Here is a 24077-nt window from a genome sequence, read left to right on the forward strand (position 1 = left end):
GTCTATCGTTAGTTGATTTTGAGTTAACAGATAGAGATTTTAAAATAATTTTCTAAAAAAATGTTGCAGTGAGAAGGGGAAAAAATACTAGTAGCGCATAGGAACAACGGCCTTTATACTACGAAACTAAATGCAATTTTATTCTATTTTATTCTTTCGATTTTTTTTAATTAGCTTGTTACTTCATCTTACTGTAAAGGTATCTTTAAAACTAACGTTTTCACTTCAAATACTTCTTGTGTAACTGGTTCCAATTCCAATAAACTAGAATCATATTTCTTTCATAGCGTAAATCCGAGCTCGAGGAGCTTGTACGTGCTTGGCAACGGAACTGTTACACGGGCCCTCAGGTGGTCGTAAATACTGCGTGCAGCCACTGCCTACAGCCTACAGGTTATGTGTACCATTGACTTACACGCCTGCCATCTATCGGTTTGAGGTTACAATGACAACCGGAATTATTATTACGTAGTTCATAATTGTTTTCGAAAATAAAATTTATATATGAATATTTATCCATAAATATATGTGTATAATTACATAAATTATATGTAAATGCTGAACGCATAAAATATGTTAAATGAAATCGCGGAGCTTAGCAGTCAAGGCTTATGTACTTTAGACCTGATTCATAAAATAATAAGAGTGTAAAATTTTGAAGTGTATATGCAAAAGTTGCAGGTTGGAAGTGATTTTTTTTGGTCTTAAAAATATTTTCTATTTAACTTTTTGTATAAATATAATAATCTAAGTGTATGTATTCCTATTACTTCTTTGACAGGAGATGACGGAGGCAATTAGTATGCGAGACGGGTGATGGAGGGACGCGGGTGGCCAATTAAACTAATTCCACATGCCACGTTAAGATTCCTGGAATTCAGCGCCTCATTCACACACTTGGCACAGATTTTAAGTAATTGGCATTGTAACGTAGAACGAAAATCATTATTGTGTTAGGAGGTACTGTTTCGTCTCACACTTGACCGGGATGCATTTTCCAAGTAGAAAACATTCAGTATCGAAGAGTACAAGTAAAAATATTTGTCCGCATAGTTTTTTAGTAACTAATTTAGAAATATCTAATATCGTATAAAATAATAGTAGCCAATTGTTTTTTTTTGTAAACTCATAATTGTTAAAAATTATTCTTTCTTAAATTTTATTTTGGACTTTATTAATATTCTTCCGATAAAACAAACTATTCAGCTTTAACAAAAGTTATCGCTCGTAAAGTAATTCAATGAGTTGAACTCTCCGCGGCTCCGGAACTTTGTTCAGATAAAGAACAAAAGGCATTCGGCATAACTGTATGAAAGCGTTTCTTTTCACGAACTTTTAATGCAAATTTCCGAGAGGTTTGCAAAACTTTAGTCTGATAGTTTGATATCTGTTATAGATTCAAAAAGAACAATCAAATAGAAAAAAATATTACATAGCCAAAAAGAAACTTTATCAAACTTTGAAGTAGTTTTATCTTTTTAAATTTCGGTCAGTCATTCAGACGCTATAGTTTTTCTTCACAAATAGTTTCTCAAAGAATTTATCCTCCTATTTATACTTTATTGTAAGTGGGAAATTTTCGATATACTTTATATTTTTGTATACTTTATTATCTTATTTTATATTATTAAAAAATCAAGTATAAACCGCTAGGCAAATAATCTGTCTAGACGAGACGTATCCTAGACATAGCGTTTGAGTTTTGGAACAGCTGTTTACAAACTTCGCAAAAAGTAAATTTAAATAAATAAATCTGCATTTTTTCTTCGATCGGTATCGGCGTTGAAATTAGTAATTTAATTTTGGTCGATGTTAAATACTGGACTTGAATTTCTATATACATGTATAAAATACATATTTTCCTTTAACAGTTAACTTGTAAGCTATTTTAAAAATATTGTTTATTTTAAAATGACTAATCTAAAAGTTTTAATACTAAAGGATTCATTATATTGTATATAAACGATATTTATTTATTGTGTTTTAACCGTTTCCCTACCCAGTCAATGTTTTCACAGATAATAAATAGAAACCGTAGCATACTCCATCTCGTTAAAAAAACCACGATATGTCATTGTTCCGTTGTCTATCGTACTACACTGACTTGTGATATTTTTGTTGCTATTTTTAACGCAATCTTTACAGTAATCTTATGAAGTTTATTAAAAATAATCTTATGAACTTAACTCGATAGCGTAATGAAGATAATGTAAGTTTGTTTGATGATCCTGTACATTAAAAAGAGTTGAATCAAAGAATAAACAAGATTAAAAATGGGGATGTAATGAAAACCTTGTTACTCGGAACAAACTTGTTTTTTTACGTCTAAATGATTTCCAAGTTACTATCTTAATTTTTGATGGATAAAAATATAATTGTAATAACTTTTTACAATATACAATTCAACACGGAAGGCAAATAGTACGGAAATAATCAAATATCTCTCAGAATCTGAATAATGACCCCAATCGGATTATAGTCAATTTATTGTGCCGCAAACGTATCGCGCAGGGAATCAATAAAACTGCAGCGATCTCATTTTAATTGCTTGTTGATAAACGATTAAATTGCAAATTTATTTTTTGATAACTCGACTATGTTTTTAAGATGCAAAACTTTAAATAATTTTCATGTACTTCATTCATAATAATGATTAAATATAACCTTTCAAGTCAATGGACCAATGGTAGAACATTTGTAAAGATTGTAGGTGTTTTTTTTTTTTTGGGAAAACTTTTGGGTATGGAACATTACATCCTACATCCTATATCTATATGGTCATATGTTTTGCTAACTAAGTATATGAATATGTTCAACTTTTTGGTATTCAAAGCGTAGATATGTGTGGATTGTGTACACTCTGATTGCAAGCCTGAACGTATTCCATTTTCATTTCATACTATTTTTTTCGTTATCCTCATAAAGGTAACAACTGTTGTATTTTTTTGTGAATACAATGAAAATTCCCATTACATACGTCATACAGAGTATTATCAAAAAAAAAAATTAAAACAGAAAACTCAGTGAATTAAATTATGGTAGCGGCAGTTCTTCTAATTGAGCATATTTCTTTTGCTATTTTCTATCCCAGAATAAGTTTTATCTGTTAACTAAAGCAGCCACTAGATTAGATAAATAAAAAGTTATCGAATTATTAATAGCGTAAGTTTGGCAATTTCGATAATCCGAGATGACATCGTGAGAAAATGATTTATGATCTATTGTGAATATTTAACAAAGCCTCTACAATTCCACGACAAACTCTAGAACAGTAATACCGTATTGAATATGTTGACGTAGAAGTACATTTATGTTGTTGCCTTCACTTTTTGAAAATCTTTTAAAGTAGACGCTCTCAAATCTAAGAACCACTTAATTGACGTATTTAGGACGTTTCTAAGACATTCATTAATGTCCCAGAATCATCTATAATGTGATTCTGATTAATAGTAATTACAATAACAAATGTCAAGGGTTAATAAAGCAAGTGTCAGATGCAAATCTGTCGCGGGTCTGGGAGGGGAATAGTGAGGGTGTGCGCAGGCTGGAGCGGTCAGACAAGTAATTTATGAGCTAAGGGACTCGGAAGTCAGCTTCAGATGTAATTAATTCAAACCAAATTTAGTTATAAATTGGCGGGCGTAAATTGGCTATAAGACACTGTAAAAAATATAGTATTTTTTGCATTTTAATTTTTATTTTAACACATTTTTGGTATACCAAAACGTATAACATGGAAGATTTTAATTGTATTAAATTTCAAATAAAACACAATAGAATATAAATTGTAAGTTTGGCAATGTTTCCAAAATGGCAATTTCTTAACTTTCTGTTGTCTAAAGAAATCATGTTTACGTTACAAAGTAAAAAACGAAGGGAAATTTGATTGTTCGAAACAATCAAATTTCCCACCGTTTTTTTACAGACAGAAGGTCAGGCGTCTGCCTCGGATTTATTGTTTCCGGTACAAGTGAAAAGGAATCAAGAGAAAGGAAAAATATTTCAAATACAACAATATATCGCGTAAACAAAAGTCGAGGTGTTGTAATCCTGAGTTCAAAAACAATCAATTTAATATTTCTTATCATTAAAAAAAAAAAAAACTAAGAAACATTATGGCCCAATAAAATATTTCAAATTTCAAAATATTTTTTTAACATTAAGATAGATAAGCAATATCAATGCTTACAAAAAAATCTTACTTTTTCAATTCTCTTCAAATCAATCAATAACTGTTGTTAACAGATGCTGAATCACGGAAAGATTTCAGTATAAAAATAAACTTTGCAATATATTGGCAACATGTTGGTACATTAGCATTAACTTGAACTGCCACTCGTCTGGCATAATGTCCCGGCTCGAGTCCAATCGGCTGGCATACCGGCGCACTTCATTTGTCAAAGCAGTCACACTGCGTGATAACTTCCATGTTGGCTCCGGCGACGAGTATTTGCATGCTACTCGTATATATTTGCACTAAGAGATTCAAATTAATCAATTATAGAGCAGACATTGACAAAAAAATACTAAGAACATTATGTCATTATCGTAATTGTAGCACAAATGTCAGCAAACAAATGCCACGCTGACGTATCATACCAGACTTGTTACCTAATAGTCATAGTTCGTCTTGTCCTGTCTATTGATTCATATATTGAATGTCTTTGGCTTTGTATTTGTTTGCTGCTTTTACAACCTTGCTTTTCCGTGAAATTTATCATTTGTCCCATTTGTACACTACGATATCAAGATGAAAGTAATCATTCTTTGCCAAGGAAATACGAGGAAGACATAAAATGTACGGCAGAGTAAACAAAACACTGCTTGTGTTTAGTATATTCATAGCCAAGTAAAAAATCAACTTAAGAAATTCTATAAATCCGCGTTTTAGTATTCATAGTTCATTTGAAAAAAACTGCGACAAAAGAATTGGTCGCGGTGGCGAGCATTCCGATGAAGTAGCGAAGCGCGTTGTTCTACCACTTTACAATATATGTAACTGCTCTTTCAATTACTTTTACCTCTTGTAAATTGCTTCCATAGTACATTTTAGTCGCAATAAAAAGATATAGCAGTTTTCGCAAATATTTTTTTTGATAGCTAATGTATATTTGTTTTTTATTTTTTAATAGTCATAATTTTTTTATATGTTCCTTACCCGCATCTGAAACTTTTTAATGTTTTACAGATGTTTATAGGTAACGTTCACACTACTTTAGGGAAATCATGTAACCGCTCCTATATTTACTTCATCATCATCAGCTCACTATACGTCCCTACCGAGGGGCTCGGGGTGTACCCTAACTTACGGGTGGCATATTTATTTAGTATAAAAAAATCTATTCCTGAAATACTGTAGCATTTAAGTATGCCGTACTTTAATATTTCACATATTGCAGCAGTTGTTCAAATTATTGTTTTTGATTAAATCGTTAATATTTAATTATATTTTGTAATTAATATTGTTTTTGACATCAAAACAATTATTCATTGTTATTTTGTTTTGTTATTCTCCTTTGTATTGTTCGTAAAATGTCGATAACAACAATGGAGCTCTACGTATTGACAGGTGCGTGGGCTACTAGATAATCATCTCTACTAATATTAATGAGAATAATGTATTCCGTATTATATTCCGTAAGATATATTCCTTGTCATATTATAATTTATATATAAATTCAATTGTTTTCTATATTTATGGTGAATTGATGGATGTCATTTGATCATTGTAGTTATGCGTTAAAACCAAAAACAACTATTATGGCATATAAAATCATTGAAAGTGGCTTTCTTATACTTTTTAATTTGCACAGATGTTGCGTTTATTTTAATATGGATAAGGCTTAGTCTATAACTCTTGTTTATGTCTTCAGTAAAGTGAGGTTGTGGCCCAAAGCTTATCCAGCCGGTGAACACTCGACCGTAGACAGATGGATGGACGATATTTGCGATGCAGAAAACTTTGTCTACTCAGATAAACCAAATTAAATTACTCTATTTAATTTGCAATTTTACTATTTGAAATATTAAAATGGCCAAGACCCATTTTGTGTCGCTGTGTAAGCACAGTAAGTAAATATTGTAATACTTATAATCTTTATGTATTGTTCAAAAATATAATATACTTAGTCATATTTTTTAAGAAAATTACGAAGTAACGATTTACGAATGAACAAAGTTTTGATGAACCAAGTACCTAATTTTCGCAACACATTTTGAAGCTAAATTCAAAATCTACTGGTCTTCTAGTTATTTAAAAAAAATGAGACCCATCTGCAAGCACTTCCTTTCGATTAAAATAGTTTTTATCAAAATCGGACCACCAGAGGCAGAGTTTCGCAGTAACACACACAAAAAGAATAGTTGAATTGATAACCTCCTTCTTTTTGAAGTTGGCTAAAAACAATTTACTTAAGTACTTATATTTACATTTTGGGTCGTAATAGAAAAATTTCTTGTTTGGTAATAAGTTTCAGTGATAGCTAAAAGTAATTTAATTAAAATACTGACCGTGGGATATGGTTCAGCACCGCTTTATTGTAAGGAAGCGCTCGTGCCATAAATCGGCGACCGCAGAGGAGTGCCGGCGTGGCTCGTGCTGGCAACGCGCTGGGAATTTAAGCCCTTTGCTGCTCGTAAATTATAACCTCTAGTGGTTTACCAGAGATATTCCGTCATGAAGAAAACTCAAGAAAAATATAAATCTATATTCTATTTACAAAACATACAGAAATAAAATATATACTTTGTTAAACAAATACCAAATATACCCAACCTGTATAAATTAATTTAGCACATAACTATTTATCAATTCAACATATCCGTAAAACCGCGCAACATCACCCAGTTAGTCAATTAATGCGGTAACAGTTCGTTGAATACAAATAGCAAATATTTTGTTGAACTCTAACCTTTAAAAACGATATATATCACATACTCATCAAATAATATTTGTTTGCAAATTTGTCCTGTCCCCTTTGCGTTAAACTTCTGGGCATATTTTGATGAAATTGTACCGGTGGATGAGAAAACCAGAAAAGTTTTTTTTTTATCTTAAACATTTAAAAAATATTATTGAAATATTAACAAGTTTTTATTTACTGCGTTTATCTTCAATTATATAGCTACCAGAAGAAGTTAAGATCTGGTTAAGTTAAAATTACCTCGAGGAATATAGTTGACGAAGTAAATTCCTTTAAAGTTTCGCCAGCTCGGATTAAGTTAATGTAAATAAATTTACAGAATGCTGCGGGGAGGTGCGGGTTGGGCGACGACAGGATTAATTAAATGACCTGACGGCGGCGCACATTTGCATCGCCAGCTGCGTCGCGGCCGAACATTCACCCCGCCGCTCACGTGCCTACAACTAAACGATAAAACTTAGGTTTCTGACGAATCACGTGAATATTTAAAGTTCATTTACACATTCATGTGATTTTTTTTGTATAAGTAATTATGTTTGTTGTTATTGATGATTTTGAAATTGCTACTTCGGTTCCAGACTTAAAAATGTGAAGCAAAGACTATATTAGTCATACTATAATTTTGAACTTCTCACAGAGTTCCGGTTCCCGTACACTTGCACCTGATCTGAAATTTATCTTGTATCAAATGTAAGTAAGATTTTCATTCGGTAATTGAACGTACGAGGAGATGTTTTGCGAGCGTAAAATGTAGACAGGAAGTAAATTTTCAATGCACCTTAATTTTACTTACCTGCGCAAGTTTTGGCGACGATCCAAGATACGAAACTGCTGCGGGAATTCACTTTGAACTTACGTTCCTCGGAACCCCTCTATGCAAATTGGCCACTCGTGGTCAAGCGCTTTCTAGACATTCCAAAAATTTGTTACTCCGGCCATGCCATGATTGGCAGCGTTCCCACTACGCCGGACCGGCAGATCTGCCGAAAACCGGACACCGGACAGAGTGTTCACATTACATCGGATCCCGGAAGAAATTCAGACAGTCAAGTACTTCGTGAGTGGAACACGGGCGGGGCGGGGGGAGCACGAGCGGGGCGAGCGGGGGACAAATACCGGCACAAACTCGTTCACACTACTCCGGGCCCGGTCGTTCTACCGGCAATTCGTAGTGACAAAACGCTCGGTAAAAATGCCGGGCTCGGCAAAAATGCCGGACCCGGGATAATGTGAATAGCTTCATATAAATTGTACAGCCACTAGCCCTTCCGGCAGATTTACCGGCGCGGCAGATCTGCCGGTCCGGCGTAGTGGGAACCTGGCCATTTACTTTGCTTATTTATTTAATGCAGCGAAAAATGACTTCGTCGTATGCGAAAATGTTTACACCATACCATCGTATAACATATCGTATAGTATTTTGAGTAAAAATTCATATTCGTAGGTGAAAATGCAATTTTTTAGTTGGAGTAAAAAGGCGTATGTGGCACAATTTTAAAAGTAAAATAGACAAACGGATATTCAAGATATTTTTATTACGTCATCGACCAATCAATCAGTTAAAGAAAACGCCATAAATTAAAGAAAAATTTGAAAATCTTCTTACAAATGAAAAATTATAAATTTAAAACAGTAATTTTAGCTTTGATTCATCGGAGCAAGTTATCGAAGCAATATGAACGAAATTTAAGAAAACTTGTAAAATGTCACGTGCTGGGACAATTTGCTTAAAGAGTCCGATACGGCTCGTGCACGGCTGCAGAATTGTTAACATCGTGCGCTGACGACTTCGCTTCTGCACGTTTCGCATATCATTTTAAAGGTATTTTTTGCTACACTATTTCTTGTTCAGTTAGTACTTTAAAATTGTATCCAATATGTAACATGTCGGAAATATCTACTTGCATGGATTTATTTAACTGGATAACTGACCTATCAAATAGCATAAAATAATTAGATTTTTTAAAAGAAAAATGTAGTTTAATTCGACGAATCAGTTATTACTTAAGTTTTGTCAGTGTATATTACAAGTTTATTTCTAACAGTTATCCGATTATGATCGTTATCTTTATCATCTGTTATTGTTTCAATATTAAAGTAATATATCAAGCGAGTTACGTCACGCGGCGGACAATTTCCCCCCAAATTGCGAACTGTAATGTGCCGTAAATGCAGTTATTGTTCCAAATAACCGTTACTACTAATACTGTTTGGGCGACAGATGTTTGTTTTGGAGTTTGTTACCTATCCCAATTTTACATTACATTAACATTACAAGTTAATTTTTCATAATTTGTTTTTTTTTACTATTATTTGTTAGATCAACAAATTAACTAATCGAACTTAGTGAGGCACATTTCTAGAAAGTGGCTCATTATCAATGCTATGATAATGTCCTTCGTGATGTAGTTCATCAATAGCGAATCTTGCTATTTGCGAGAGTACGATTGGAGACGGCGCAGAGTACAAAGGGCCTGAAGAACCATAAGTATAACATGAAGGGTTACTACTATTGAAAGTATTTAGTTTTTTTTTTGTTAATGTTCAATATACAACTAGGACATGTATTAATAGCATGTTGTCTTTTTAGTAACACCAGTTAAAGAATACTAAGAAATGTTGTTATCGTCCTACATACGACAGTGCTGCGGAGCGAGTATGATACGTTTACTTTATACAGCCTCTCGTAAACTTTACGGCACATAACGTAATTGAAATAAAAACGAAAGCACTCCAGCGTCTGTGATATAACGTAAAAATAAATCTGTTGCTTTTATATTGCTTATTGTTATGTCCTAATTGAACTAGTTACCTTAGTTTAAAGGGCATTTATTTTTTTGTAGACGAATTGAAAGACACAAAATGTCCTTGTTGCCAGCTGTGATAAACTAGTAACCAACTCAGATTTCGCTTAGTTAGATAAGTAGAAGGTTTAATATGAATTACACTGTATTTAAACAACTTCCTATTGGAGATGAAATTTTAGAAATCGCTTCAGTTTTTTTATAATTCGTATTCTGGTAACACAGCCTGATGTGTGTCTGTGGCAGGCGCGCAGAGAGCGGCGTGGCCACAATCCGACAATATTGCCACCGCTGTTTATACTGCGAGATTTATACACAACTGTCAGTTGACGCAATTATAAATGATCTATGAATTATTGAAACCAACCAACATTCTACTAATATGTATTAAGTAATATACAGCAACACGGCAGCCAAATATGATTTATTTCGTTGTTTAAACACTTATTCTTACACTCGTATACATATTTACTATAATTATATCAATAAAACTTTATTCACTCATACAACTCGTTGTTAACTCCCGCGCCATTCTCTATTTTTAGCCGACTTCAAAAAGAAGGAGGTTATCAATTCGACTGATTTTTTTTTTTTTTATGTGTGTTACCGCGTATCTCCGTCCCTGGTGGTCCGATTTTGATAAAAATTATTTTAATCGAAAGGAAGTGCTTGCAGGTGGGTCCCATTTTTTTTGTTTTTTTTTTTTAAATAACTAGAAGACTAGTAGATTTTGAATATAGCTTCAAAATTTGTTGCGAAAATTAGGGACATTTTTGCTTTCAGCGCTTACGTAGGCTAAACTATAAGACCTACATCAAAATGATGTATGGCGAATTGTAGCTCTTTAAATGTGCTAAATAAAAGTCCGCGATAGCATATATCTATCTTTTATAGTTTTCTCACAATAACCATTTTTTTCTTTACGAAACATTAATTAAATTCATGCCCTATTTCCGACGCTATTATTCAAGTTCAGTATTAACCCTTATGTAAATAAACATGTTCATTATCAAGAGAATTTAATGTAGATTATATTTGCTATTAAAACTATATCATTCTGTGTAATAGTTTAGGAGTAAGGAGTAAGAATAAAATTACGCGGAAACGAAAAATGCTACATCGCGTTACAATGAATAGCACAAATTTGCTTTCTGGGCTTACGTAGGTCAAACTATATGACCTACATTAAAATGATATATGGAGTAATTATAGATCCTTAAATTTGCTAAATAAAAGTCTCAGGTGGCATATATCTATCATCTATGGATGTCTCACAAAAACCATGTTATTGTGAACAAACTTCGATTAAAATGCACACGAAAAACAGCGTCGTAAGCTTACGGCGCTATTATATTATTATATTCGATATGAATCCTTATCCAAATAAATATGTTTGATGGCTAGAGTATTAAATGCAAATTACATTAGCCTTTAAACTATGTAATTCTGATCAATAGTTTGGAAGATATTAAATTATTAAAAACTACGCGCATTCGAAAAATTCTACGGCGGCGCGCGGCTGGACTAAATTAAAGGCACGCTACGATGTATTAGTTCGTTAATTTTCAATTTGTATACCGATTTTGATAATTATTTCACTGTTTAAAGGATAAGTGGTTATCTGCTGCATTCTAAATTAGTTTTTGAATTGAAGTACACACATATTAAATAGGAAAGTCCTTTTCTTTATTTCTTTCCTCATACGTATTAAGGAAATTTGTAATTGAACTTCAAATTCACTAAAAATTGTGAAATAAAACAAAAAATTTAAGAAAAAAAAATAGCCGACTTCAAAAAAAACAATCTCAAACAAAATGCACTCAAAAGTAACATAAAAAACAATTTCAAACAAAATGCATTCAAAAGTACCATAAAAGACAATCTCAAACAAAATGCACTCAAAAGGAACATAAAAAAAAATTTCAAACAAAATGCATTCAAAAGTACCATAAAAAACCATCTCAAACAAAATGCACTAAAAAGAAACAAAATAATGACATGAAAACTTCTTTCTTTCTTTCTTCTCTCTTTCAAAAACCCTCTAAACTCTAAAGAAAGTTCTCTTCTTTCTTGTAACATGTCTATATTGTATAATTATTGTTATTTTGGAGTCGGTTTCGGCCTAAGTAGGGACATAAACGTAAGTATGTCTCATACATCTCAAATATAAAATGTATAATATTATATTCACTTTGGCCGACACCGACTGCGAAATAACAATAATTATACAATATAGACATGTTACAAGAAAGAAGAGAACTTTCTTTAGAGTTTAGAGGGTTTTTGAAAGAGAGAAGAAAGAAAGAAAGAAGTTTTCATGTCATTATTTTGTTTCTTTTTTTACCCATATTTTTCTAGTACAAAAAAGGCTAAGGTCTTGTTGCCAGTATGCCACTTCGTTGGAAATGTTTAGTTCTGCACTCAACATTATTTACCCAACTTCAATATTTTTTTGAATATGACAAATTGGAACAGACCATGAATATAACGATTTTGTATTAATGTAAGTTGCGTTGGACATTTTATTATTAACAACAGCATATAAATTAATTAAATTTAAGATAAATTAATTAAAATTTGTACTTAAAATATGTTAAGAGAATGATTTGATTTATTTTCATTTGTGAACTATAATTAACATGTGTTTCTAGAATGAAAGTTCAAATTGATGATTTAATGAATAAATCAATAGGATTTATAATGACGCTTAATTAAACGTTAATTGTAAGCGTTCAATGAATCGTTTCATTGTTGTTCAAACGAAACGATTCAACATGTTAACAGAATATTACTTAATTTTAAATGAATAAATAATTTAAATGGTTAATTGTTTAAACTTTCGTGAGATATTATTAAAAACTCAATTAAAACGGCACCGGATTAATGTAGCTGTTTTTATTTCAATTAAAGGTTAATTATTATTTTACTAAGAGAACAAGGCATGCCTAATTTTAGTCCTCTTTCCCTTCCCGCCCTTTTTTATTAGGAAAGGATGGGAAGGGGAAGTGGATTTGGCGGAAGAGGGGACGCATAGGGAGGAGAAATATCCTCGTTCTGTGCGACCCCTTCTCCGTTGATTAAATGTAGGCAAGGCATCTGCATTTGCGGCTGTATATGGGCAACGGTCGCCTCGCTATTGCGGCGAATCCAGGTGGCCGTTTGCTCGTTTGCCACCTTATGATGTAAAAAAAACTTATATATCTAATCATATTCCAAACTACTTTATAAATTTATCGGGAAACCATCAATATGTTCAATACACGTTATATGATAATCGAAGCTTTAGAGAATTAAGTTCGACTTGTTCTTTCATTTAAAAAAACAAAAACTATAACTATTTCAATAGAAAACATTGCTTGTATTCAAATATTGTGAGACAGTGGCGATGTTTGACCTCTGTTGACGTCTGTAATATCAAGTGAGATAATATTGTGTGGTGGTGGTTCCAGTGTCTAGACAGCGAGCAGCTTTACGACGTTCTACTGATGTAAATGTCAAATTATAGAAGAATCTGACAAAAGTTTTGATTCCAAAGATATGCTTAAGCATAGTATGACTTTTCAAGAATGCATAAAGTTGTAATAATCCAGTCATTGGATTTTATAAGTTTTTGAAGTGAGATTACTACAATATTTTGTTAATCATTTTGGATACGTGAAAACGATCGAATGGATGAAGTAAGCATCAGCAGTAGTAAGATTGCACTTGTTATCTTTAGATTAAATTTGTTTTTGTTCGGATATTGTTTGAAACAATATGTATAGTTCAAAGTATTAAATTAAAAACAGTGGAAACAATAATCGACATAGTTTTAAAACAAGAGCTAACTGTTCATATAAAACAAGTTGTACTGCAGGATTTGTGAATACTGATTGCTTCACTATTTTAATATGAATTTAAAAAAATCTGAAAAAGCTTTTATTGAAAAGCTGAATTTTAAAAACTTTTTTTCTTCATTTATAGTTAAGTTTTTTAAAAATAAAATAATCTTAACATTAAATCGTTAATAGTATCACATAATTTCTTGAAAAATAAGTTTATTTGGCAGTTTGTCAATGTACTGCAGAATCACGAAGACTTTATAATGATTATGAATTTATTATAACTTCAAAAACTTCTTTAAAGCTCGTTTACTAAGAAAAAGATAAAGAAAAAGACTAAAGAAAAAGAAACGAAACCTCTGTAATTTTTCCTCGGCAAATTTTACACCTTTTATTGTCAACGACATAAGGCACGTACATATCAAACAACGTATCAATTCAGAACCATAGATATATCATAACAATGCGATGCGGAAAATTGCATATGCATCTCGAAAGTGATTTTCTGTTGTATTAAAAATAAATTCAATTAAAAACATACTTAAAACAACTTTTTCTAATCTCCATGCTCTACTTAATATCTTGATGCTACCGGAGCCCTAATTTTAATCCTCTTTCCTTTTTTATGATAGAGAAGGGGATGCATTGGAAGGGTAAATATTCCCTTTCAATGCGTCTCTACTCCATTGATGTTAGGCAACCGCAATTCCGGCAAATCTGCAGTTGCTTCGCTGCTTTGGCGGATTCAGATGCCCGATTGCTTGTTGCCATCTTACCATATTTAAAAATATCTTAAGTATCAATGAAACTTCCTTTAAATATTTTTGAATGTAAAAAATAATATCGTACTTTTCCATAAAATGTTGGAACAAGTTTAATTTACTGTCCAATAGTGGGTGAAGTAATTTAAAGTTGTTCCGTTTTATTGCAAGACCGCATCGGTAATATTCCAGTGTCGCAAACTAAATGCAGCATCACTTACCGCCCTGGGAACTGAGCTCCGAATATCCCTCTCGTGTAATACAGTATTCGTATTAAAATTATAATCCCTTTATGTTGGTATTGACCTAATAATTTAAGACTCTACTTTCTTAAAATAGGCATTTAATTACAAGATAACTAACTAATAAGGATTTATCCTGAACGAAATCATACATATTATTTGTTATATCATTTTAATTTCTAGTGTTATTGTGGGTTTCTAAAACCAAAATTTCCATTTAAAACATACTAGCTTTTACCCGCGACTCCGTCCTCGCGGAATAAAAAAAAATAGAAAACGGGGTAAAAATTATCCTATGTCCGTTTCCTGGTTCTAAGCTACCTGCCCACCAATTTTCAGTCAAATCGATTCAGCCGTTCTTGAGTTATAAATAGTGTAACTAACACGACTTTCTTTTATAATTATAGATTATCGCTGTTTTGTCAAAGACAATGCTACTAGGGATGACGATATGTTTTATACAGAGATTTTGGTCTCAGAAACCTACGGGAAGTCATGACTAGAAGTATAAATGAAGTAAATTATACTTAATTTGGTCTTATGTCTGGTTTATACTATGACAGTACAGTAGGACAGTAGGACAATAGCGCAGGACTGTATGGGCACACTAGCGCCATCTATGTAGTATTTTTATTTTGAGCGCTACTGTCTTACTGTACTGAAATAATGTAAACCAGACATTACATAACAGATAAAGATAACAGATAATATACATTACAAGTAAAGCTGGAAGTATCTATTGGCAGAGCATCTGAATCGGTGCCGAAAAAGTCATAAAATATTTCAAATCCTATGTCGACGTCCTGATCGTGAAATATCACCAGTCACAGCGGCCGAAATATATGCTGGAACGTGGCTGGAACGACTGTTTCTTTAATAAATTATACATTCCATCAGTGTTTATTGTTTTTACTATGAATAAATATTAGTCTAAGTAAGATAAAGCGAAAGCTAAAAGAACGAAATATTAACACGTTAGCTGCGAGGCCATTTTGGCGGAACTTTCAGCCAGTGCGTTTGAGGTCTGTTCGTGGCAAAGTTGAACTTTTTTCCAGTGCTATTGAGGCCTCTCCTGCCTTACAAAATTATGTTTTCGAAAAACATTTTTAAAAAGTCCAAATTAGACGATATTTGCTTGAAACTTCACTCTTATGAACTTAAATATGTGCATAATATGAATCTAGCTTCGCCTGGAGTTAGGACGTTTTGTTAATGAATAAAGTAAAATTAAAAATTTGTCATCGGTTCTGCCTCAAATCGCACTGAAAGGAAGGTCAATTAATGCCTCGACTAGTGATGGGATTAAAAGAGAGTTGTAGTTACGATAAATGTTTATTGAGTATTAATCACTGAAAATGTTTTTCATTAAAACATGGTAAACAAAAAGATTTGTCACACTGGACACAAAAAGTCACAATTTTTTTAGTTTTCTTAGCAGCTTGCGTGCCATTCAATGTCAATCTTAATTTTTCGTAGCATCCTACGCAGCGCTTTCTTTGACCACCTCTTTGGAACAAATTATCAGCACATCTGCCGATAGGAAATCTTGAAATAAAATATATATTTTAGATCTCTTGTGTGTGTGTGTGTGTGTATGTGTGTGTGTGTTTGTGTGTGCGCGTGTGTCTGCGTGTGTGTTTGTGTGTGTGTGTGCGTGGCTTTGTCTGTGCGTGTACTTATGCGTTCATCGATTTTAGGCATATGTGGTACAAATTATGCCCTAGCGCGTAGTTATTTTACTATACCTGAAAGGAAAGGAAATTTCCTTTTTTTTTAATTTGAGTTTTGTTGTTTATTTTGGATTTCGTAAGTGTTTTTGCGTTTACTTCTTTTTTTTTTACTCACAAGTGTTGAAAAACATCGTATGAGGGAGCATGATGATTGTTGGTTGCTCGGTTTTCTTGTAGAGGTCGCCTTTGAACAATGCCACCTCGCACGCAATAATCAACTTTGCTACCTAGTAGCATAACATACTAATATATGTCTTGTTTCTTGGTCTCAGCGAATAATCAGCAAAAACATTCAACGTTCTCTGTACAAAAACGATGATCAGCACACAATGGTAAAAATTGCCACTATGGACTAAACTTCGAATGGAACTGTGACTTGCTTAAAATAACAGTGAAGAATAATCCACAACTGAGCACATATTTTAAGGCAACACCCCTGTGCAAAACAAAATAATGATGATAATTGAGTATTGTTAGTGGTGAATGTGCGTGCGTGCGTGCGTGCGAATATTATATTAAGTATAAGACGTATTAAGTTAGAATTAGTTAATAGTAGCTTGGCTATTAGTGTTGTGTTTCTGGCTCGTAAATACATTCTGTGTCCGATTTATGCACTTTTGGTTCCTCATAGACACAGGCCACCCCCTTAAAATTCAAAGTTGCAGTAATTTAGATTTGTATGGTATAAGTAAAATTTTTACCGAGGTCAACATAGTTTCTCATAACTCCATTATACATTTTCAAATAAGTCAGATGAGTACTTCATCTGACTTATTTGGTATTATTGGTTTAAAACGTTAAGGATTTTAAAATAAAGTTCTACGCTCAATCTTTAATAAATCCTGCCAAAACGTCCTCGAAACTCGAAACGTTATCGAAACTTTCCACAACACTAAGCTAGGATGCGCGGCGCCCGCGCCGCCCGCGCTTCGTGCAGTGCGGCCATGAGGCCTACAAATTTTGAGATAGATTGGACCTCAATCCGCACTAGGCGTAATTAATTTCTTTTCAGTGCGTTTGGGGCCTGTAGGACCTCATTTTTATCTAATTACGCCATTGGGCTAGATATCGCAAGAGAAACATTTCTATATATTTGACTTTGTCGTACTCATAGAAATACTGATCTAGTAGCCTCCCGCACAGAGCGAAACAACCCGATTTTGACTGCCGCACCAGCGAGAAGTCACGCTTTGGGCCTGTTCTGCCTCAATCCGCAGTTAACGTGTTAAATCGCTTTGAATGTGTTATTTTGTAACGGCGCATGGACGTTATGACGAATGTTTTTATTACCAAAACGATTTCGAAGTTAATATTTCGTGGTCAATGTTATAGCATTCATCGGGCAGAACATCATCTTTACAGGAATATGTCGAGAAATTCAATTAAATCTAGTTATGTATATGTGTGAGATATGAGAAAAACTTGCAAATAGTTTTTAACCTTAATAAAATCTAGATGGAACAATGAATGGTCGTGCTATATAAAAGTTAAACAATTTATCAAGCTCCCCGGGTACTGCATCCAGCTATATTGATAAATGGTAGAAAAACTTCTTATTAGCTTCTTTAGTAATATCTGGATTTACGATGTGATTTTTATTTTACTATTAACATTTAACCAAATATTATTTTTATTACTTAAGAAAGAAAGATTAAAAATCTTACTAATTTTATAATTGCGAATGTATGGATGGATAGATAGATGTTTGTTAGAAGGTATCTCCAGAAGGGCTGAATGGATCTCACTTAAATGTGGCATAAATGTAGAAAATAGTTTAGAAGAACACTTAGGCTACTAATTAGGTTTTTTTTTTAAATCCCGCGCAGACGAAGTTGCGGGCGTCAGCTAGTATTTTATAATTGCGTCTCCGTAATGTATCTTTAATTGAAGTAATTTAATTTTGTATGTATATGTCGCATAACGCGAACATAAAACTGGCAATCAGCCATGATTATGATTTCGAAGGTTCGCCGCGAAAATAATTTATCTCACTTAGTGGTTACATTAAATGACATAAACATTTATTGCGACGATGTTAAATAGAAAAACTTCGCAGAAGACTGATTACTAAACGTGTTTCCTTATTTGATGTAATCTAAGATGTCGTAACATCTTCATGGCCATGCCTTTTTTCGATTTTTTTTTCTTGAATTTTTTTTCAACTGAGATATTAAGATGTTATTTACAAGTGTGGTTATTTAAAATTCACGGAAGGACTAACGACCTAAAAGATTGACCTAAAATATATGATCAGTCGTGTCCTATTACAAGATACGCTTTTGGAAGCTTTACCTAATGTAAGTAAGTAACGAGCCACTTAACTAAACTGTGCTTTGCATCGCTTCTAATTTGAACCTTCACTCTTCGAGCAATAACCTCAGCACTTCGAGCACTTAACCAAACCACCGGAGCACAATCTTGACGTTAAATTGTTCTATTATGTTTCTCAAGTCTTGTATATTAGTACTAAGTATTGCAGCGTCGTTGCGTAAAGGCTATTTAGTTAAGGGTGAAACTTGGTCTATTCGTTATAATATATTTAGTTAGTATTTCTTTATTGCTTGTCAATAAGTAACGAAAAAAGTACAAAATTAACTTATTTTTTTGTATTTTTCCCATTAGTTGGTAATAATCCTTAAATTGACTTAACATTTTTAAAAATAAATCTAACAAACAGTACATAGAATATTGTTGTAATTAATAATGAAAAAGTGAAAATGAAAAGTAATAATGAAAAGTGATCAATTTCCCAAATAATAACGAGCTGAATAGTTTAGGAATCGTTTCAGTTAACTTTTCAGTGGTCGTAGTGAGACTTGCCTGAATAAAGTTCCGAAATGAGACGATCGACATTTTCAGGTCGAGTATTTACGACACGGTCGGAATGCTTTCAAATTGTTCGCAACTTCTCAACTTTCATATCATAAAATTTGCAAGTGGATAAGCATTGTGCAATTTTGTATTTTATCTTTTTTTAGTAATATAATTAATGATTTGATATACAATTTTTGATTTAACTATCGACTCTCAATGTTTTACCCGCGGCTCGGTCCACATGGAATTAAATAAAAAACTTAATTCTATGTGTTCTTCCAGATTATGTTCTACATCTAAGCCAAATTTCGATTTAGGTAAGCTGCTGCGGGAGATACCTTCTAACAAATATCCATCCATACATCCAAACATTCGCATTTATATTATTAGTAAGATTTTATGTAAAAAAAATTGTAAACTATGTTCCATGTAAATAAATAATAGTAATTATAAGGATGGGAAATTTATATTTTGCTATTCCTTATACTTCAATAAGTGAATAAGTTCGAAAATATTTACGTCTTCTACAAACATATATGCTAGCTTATTGTTTACATATAAATAAAACATGTACATATGCTCCAATACGAAGTAAAACAAATAATTCCCGGTAGATGTCCAGCGCAAACATATATTGTTTCTCGAACATTCTTCTGGTTTTGCAAGAAATTTTCTTCTCCGATATAGATATAAAATGAACTTTAATTTTTTTTCAGTGAAACGTTTTCTTTATCTTAGTTTGAGTAAATTTTCTTTGCGAATATACGAGTATTAGTAAACCCTACTCAATTTGTGTTGTATGACGGATACAAACTTTTTAAACGGATAAGTGACTTTATTATGTTGTCAGTGTTTCATGAGTGGAAACGAAACGTTTCAGTATAAGTATGCGGTACAAATTACAAAAGCATCTTATTTTTTTTTCAAATAATTCCGACTTCTTTTCGGATCGTTTAAGAAAAAAAAAGAATACAAATTGAATTCATTACGAGACGAATGATCTTTGACGTTATAAAATAAAGTTATGGCTTAACGAGGCGGACCTCCCTCGGAAGGAGGGAATAATTTGTTTCAGATATCCGTTGTGTTCGGGAAATTGAAATACAAAAGGTAAAACTCAGAGAATGAGGAAATTGAGTCTAGAGATGTAAATTAAAATTTGTTTATTGTCCTCTACTAAAAGTAAGAACCTTCAACGATAGTATAGTGTCAGACAATATCTGAAGAATGGGTGCATCATCATCATCTCCCTGGCCTTTTCCCACTAACGTAGGGTCGGCACACAAGGTTTTACAAACCTTAAAGTTTTGGCTTAATTTTTTACGGCCGGCCGCCTGCCTGTCGCCAACTCTACTTGGGAGGAATATCTTAAAATAAAATATAACATAAACTAAATAATTATAGCTAATTTAAAAAATAATTGAAAATTACTTCTAAAAATCTATATATATAAAAGAAAGTCGTGTTAGTTACACTATTTATAACTCAAGAACGGCTGAATCGATTTGACTGAAAATTGGTGGGCAGGTAGCTTAGAACCAGGAAACGGACATAGGATAATTTTTACCCCGTTTTCTATTTTTTATTCCGCGCGGACGGAGTCGCGGGTAAAAGCTAGTACACTATAAAAGTGAGTAATAAAATGGGTGCATAACGAGTAGAAACAAAAGAGAGTAAAACTAGAAAATATGTATTTTGAATATAATCTTAGCTAAATGAGACATTGATTGCTTAAATTAAATACTGTGATTGTATATAACACATTCATAATCCGTATAACGGTAGTATATTTCAATTACTGATGACGTAATAGTGTTAGGACTTCCACCATTTGTAATTCAAATATGCCAATCGACGACTAGCTGCTAGCCGACAACATCTGAAATTCAGAACAGTACAGATTCAATTGGTTATATAGAAGTACAAAAATGAAAGTATAATACTACGCGTCATAAATCTTGTTTAACATTAAATGCTTGTAAACTAATTTAAGCGTGGAGGCAGCTGGTCGACGCATCTGTAAAAGCATATCAAAATAACACGACCTACAGTGTTAAAGTATATGAAGAAGGAAAAGAAAAAACTAATTTAAAAAACGGCTATACTTACATAGAGTAAGTTCATTGTCATTACTGACTATTTTCGTACCTATCTGGGACACTTCCTCAAGGTTTGAATACGGGATATTTATTTTAATGCAAAGGTTATTTTATATATTCACAAAAATATAACAGTATAAATTCCAATACGATACGATTTGTTTCTAAGAATCAAAATTTTTATTTAGAACTAAAATTAATGTAGTTGAGGCATAATACGTGATTTTTTGAATCTAACTTTTTTTACAAATGGATGTTAACTGAAATACCTAAGACTGGTACACTTCAGTTCTGGTATCCAGTAACGCGCACAGTTTGCTCGCAATCGCCGAGTACTCTATGGCAACGTTCCACTGCAGTTACATCTGCTATTACATCTGAGTGGAATTTAAACCTTGTTAACATTATCGATTTAAAGTAAAATGACAATCTCAACGACATTGTCAAGTTACAGCTTTGGGTAATCGATAAGTAGTGAAAATTAGAAATCGGACAAAAATTTAAGTTGAGTTGGTAATTAATATTAAATATAGCACCACACAATTCAAATTCCACGTTGAAACTATATTTTATGAGCGCAATCAGAGGTTTTAATCCTCAGCAATGGGAACGTAAGAGTTTCCTATCGATACTTCACTCGACGTCAAACGTTTGGTAAAGTGGTATTTTTTAAAATAGCTTTTTCCGCAGACGGCTAAAGTTTGAAGCCGCGTCGGCTGGGGGAGAGGGGAGCCTGCAAAGTTTCGCCGCCTGAGCCGCGCTACTTGCCACACTTTCTTTCATAAACTTTGTTTTATGCTGGATAAAATGGGATTTATATAAAATTATCTTGACCATTTCAAGTGACACATTTATTAAAATTGTTTATTTTAATTGTCGCAACATGAGAACATTATTGTTTTCTCTCTTATTACCAAAGAGAAAGAAGTAGATAGCAATATTGTTGGAATACTAGTGGTAAGACAATGGAGATTCACATATACGTACATACAGATACGGGTACATAGCAATAATTTGCAACAACTGTGGCAGTTTCAAGTTGTGTAAATTTGCAATTGTCGTTCCGCGGTAGCCAATTTACCTCGTGACAAGATTGTAACTGAATAAGTTAGTGAACCAGTAGAGCAGCTATAAATCTGAGCAAAGCTGCAGCGAGCTGACGCCAGCAGGCCAGCTTGCGACTTAATTACATCTCTAACAATCAGATTCAGCTAAAGTCGGTTCGGTGCTATTTCAAGTAAGTTCATTGGATAGTGGACTGTGTAACTGAGGACTAAATATGGTGGAAAACCAACATCCTACAACGTACATATATATTCCTAAACCTTAAGGTTAATCATGATGACCTCTACTCTGTCACCTTTCACTCTATTAAATAACCCCAATTTAAATATATTTTACTTTTTAGAAGAAAATAAAAAAAAACTTTCGGTACAGGTTAAATGTTTTAAAATATTTTCCTGTGAATCGTTTTAAGTCGAAATGCATCTGAAATCTAATTTAAATTCTTCGTGCGGCTTCAAGTAGTTTATAGTTGCGGTGTGCCGGGTGGTAGAGCATCTTCCACAACTTTGTAAATATTACCTTCAAAGTGTGGTTGCTTCAATTGTAATCTTAAAATCCATAACAAATATTTTACAGTTAAATACTAGACTAAATAGTCAACTTTATTTCATTGAACAAGAAGTAACAAGTTTCATTCTTAAAAGAAAAATATTGAGCCGTCAGCTTGTCATGGCTTGAAATGAAAATACAGAACGTAAAAAGTCACATTTTATCATCACTTAACGTTCTTATGCACCAGCCAGTCAAACGCTCCACCAATTTCCGATAGTCCTGGATAACCAGATTCCTGGTGATTTGCCTCATGTTCCGGGGGGCCGTAGCTGTATCCAACAGTATTGTAGTCTGTAGGTGCACCATACACGGGGGCTGGAGATGGCTTATTCGACTTGTTCTTTAGAAAGTAGTTGACGAAGAGACCGAACAGATAAAATAGCTTCTGGAAGAACGCCATCATGAAGAAGACAGACGCGGCTTTGAATATCGCCACCTTTGAGAAGATGAACAGGAGTATCATACCTGGAAAGATAATATTTTGTTATCATCAAGTATAAGTTCCCTACTTCTGATCATAGATGCACTAATTATTGGTAACCCTATCGTCTTTAAGTATTGGTCTTCCGCAACTGATGTCTCGTTTGGTCTATTCATCCGCAGTTAGAAGGCAGAAGCACTTTAATACATTTAATACCTCTTGATCATGTTACAATATTCGCATATATAAAACGTTATAGCGTATCAATGGCTTAAATTGTGTTAATCACAGTATAACATGAAAAAAGACGGAGACGAAATAAAATACTGTGTATATTGCCGCAGCCCATATTATAGCTTTGAACATTACACCTAAGCCAGTATTTTTGAGTAAGTCCAGTGGTACGCAGAGCTGTAAGCACAGCTTAGTGCATGATTAGAAGCATTTAGTTATCTCCCGTAGCCAGCAGTCGGCACCACTAAGATTAAACTAATAGCGAGTCCGTGTTGATTTACTTAGCATACCCATCATATTGCAGATACTCTTCTTAATACTTTGTTATGCTCAATTTTATTCGGAAAGTTTACCTAATTGTTTTCAGCTTCAGATTCCTTAATTATAATTAATTAACTTATAATTTACTTACCCAAGATTTTAGCGGAGCTTTTTTTCTTCTTAGCTCTTGTTTCTTCTACCAGCAAATCACTGCTTTGAAGACAGTAACAAAATCCAATCAATACAATTACTAACAACACTGTTTTTATCATTTTCAACTTGTCTAGTGAACACAAACTTTAATCTCAAATTACTTTTGTTTCAAGTTATTATTTTAAAGTTACCATATA

The 24077-nt window shown here is 33.0% G+C and overlaps 1 protein-coding gene across 1 annotated transcript; it reads right to left on the minus strand.

Annotated features, from left to right (window-relative positions):
* Positions 1-22920: 22920 nt before the first annotated feature.
* On the minus strand, positions 22921-24077 carry LOC106716059. The gene is made up of 2 exons (XM_014509487.2): positions 23879-24077; positions 22921-23276 (listed from the first exon to the last, which is right to left on the minus strand). The coding sequence occupies exons 1-2, from the start codon at positions 23997-23999 to the stop codon at positions 22975-22977; spliced, it is 423 nt and encodes a 140-aa protein (XP_014364973.2). The 5' UTR covers positions 24000-24077; the 3' UTR covers positions 22921-22974.

This window comes from Papilio machaon, chromosome 2, assembly GCF_912999745.1.
Source record: "Papilio machaon chromosome 2, ilPapMach1.1, whole genome shotgun sequence".
Lineage (NCBI taxonomy): Eukaryota > Metazoa > Arthropoda > Insecta > Lepidoptera > Papilionidae > Papilio > Papilio machaon.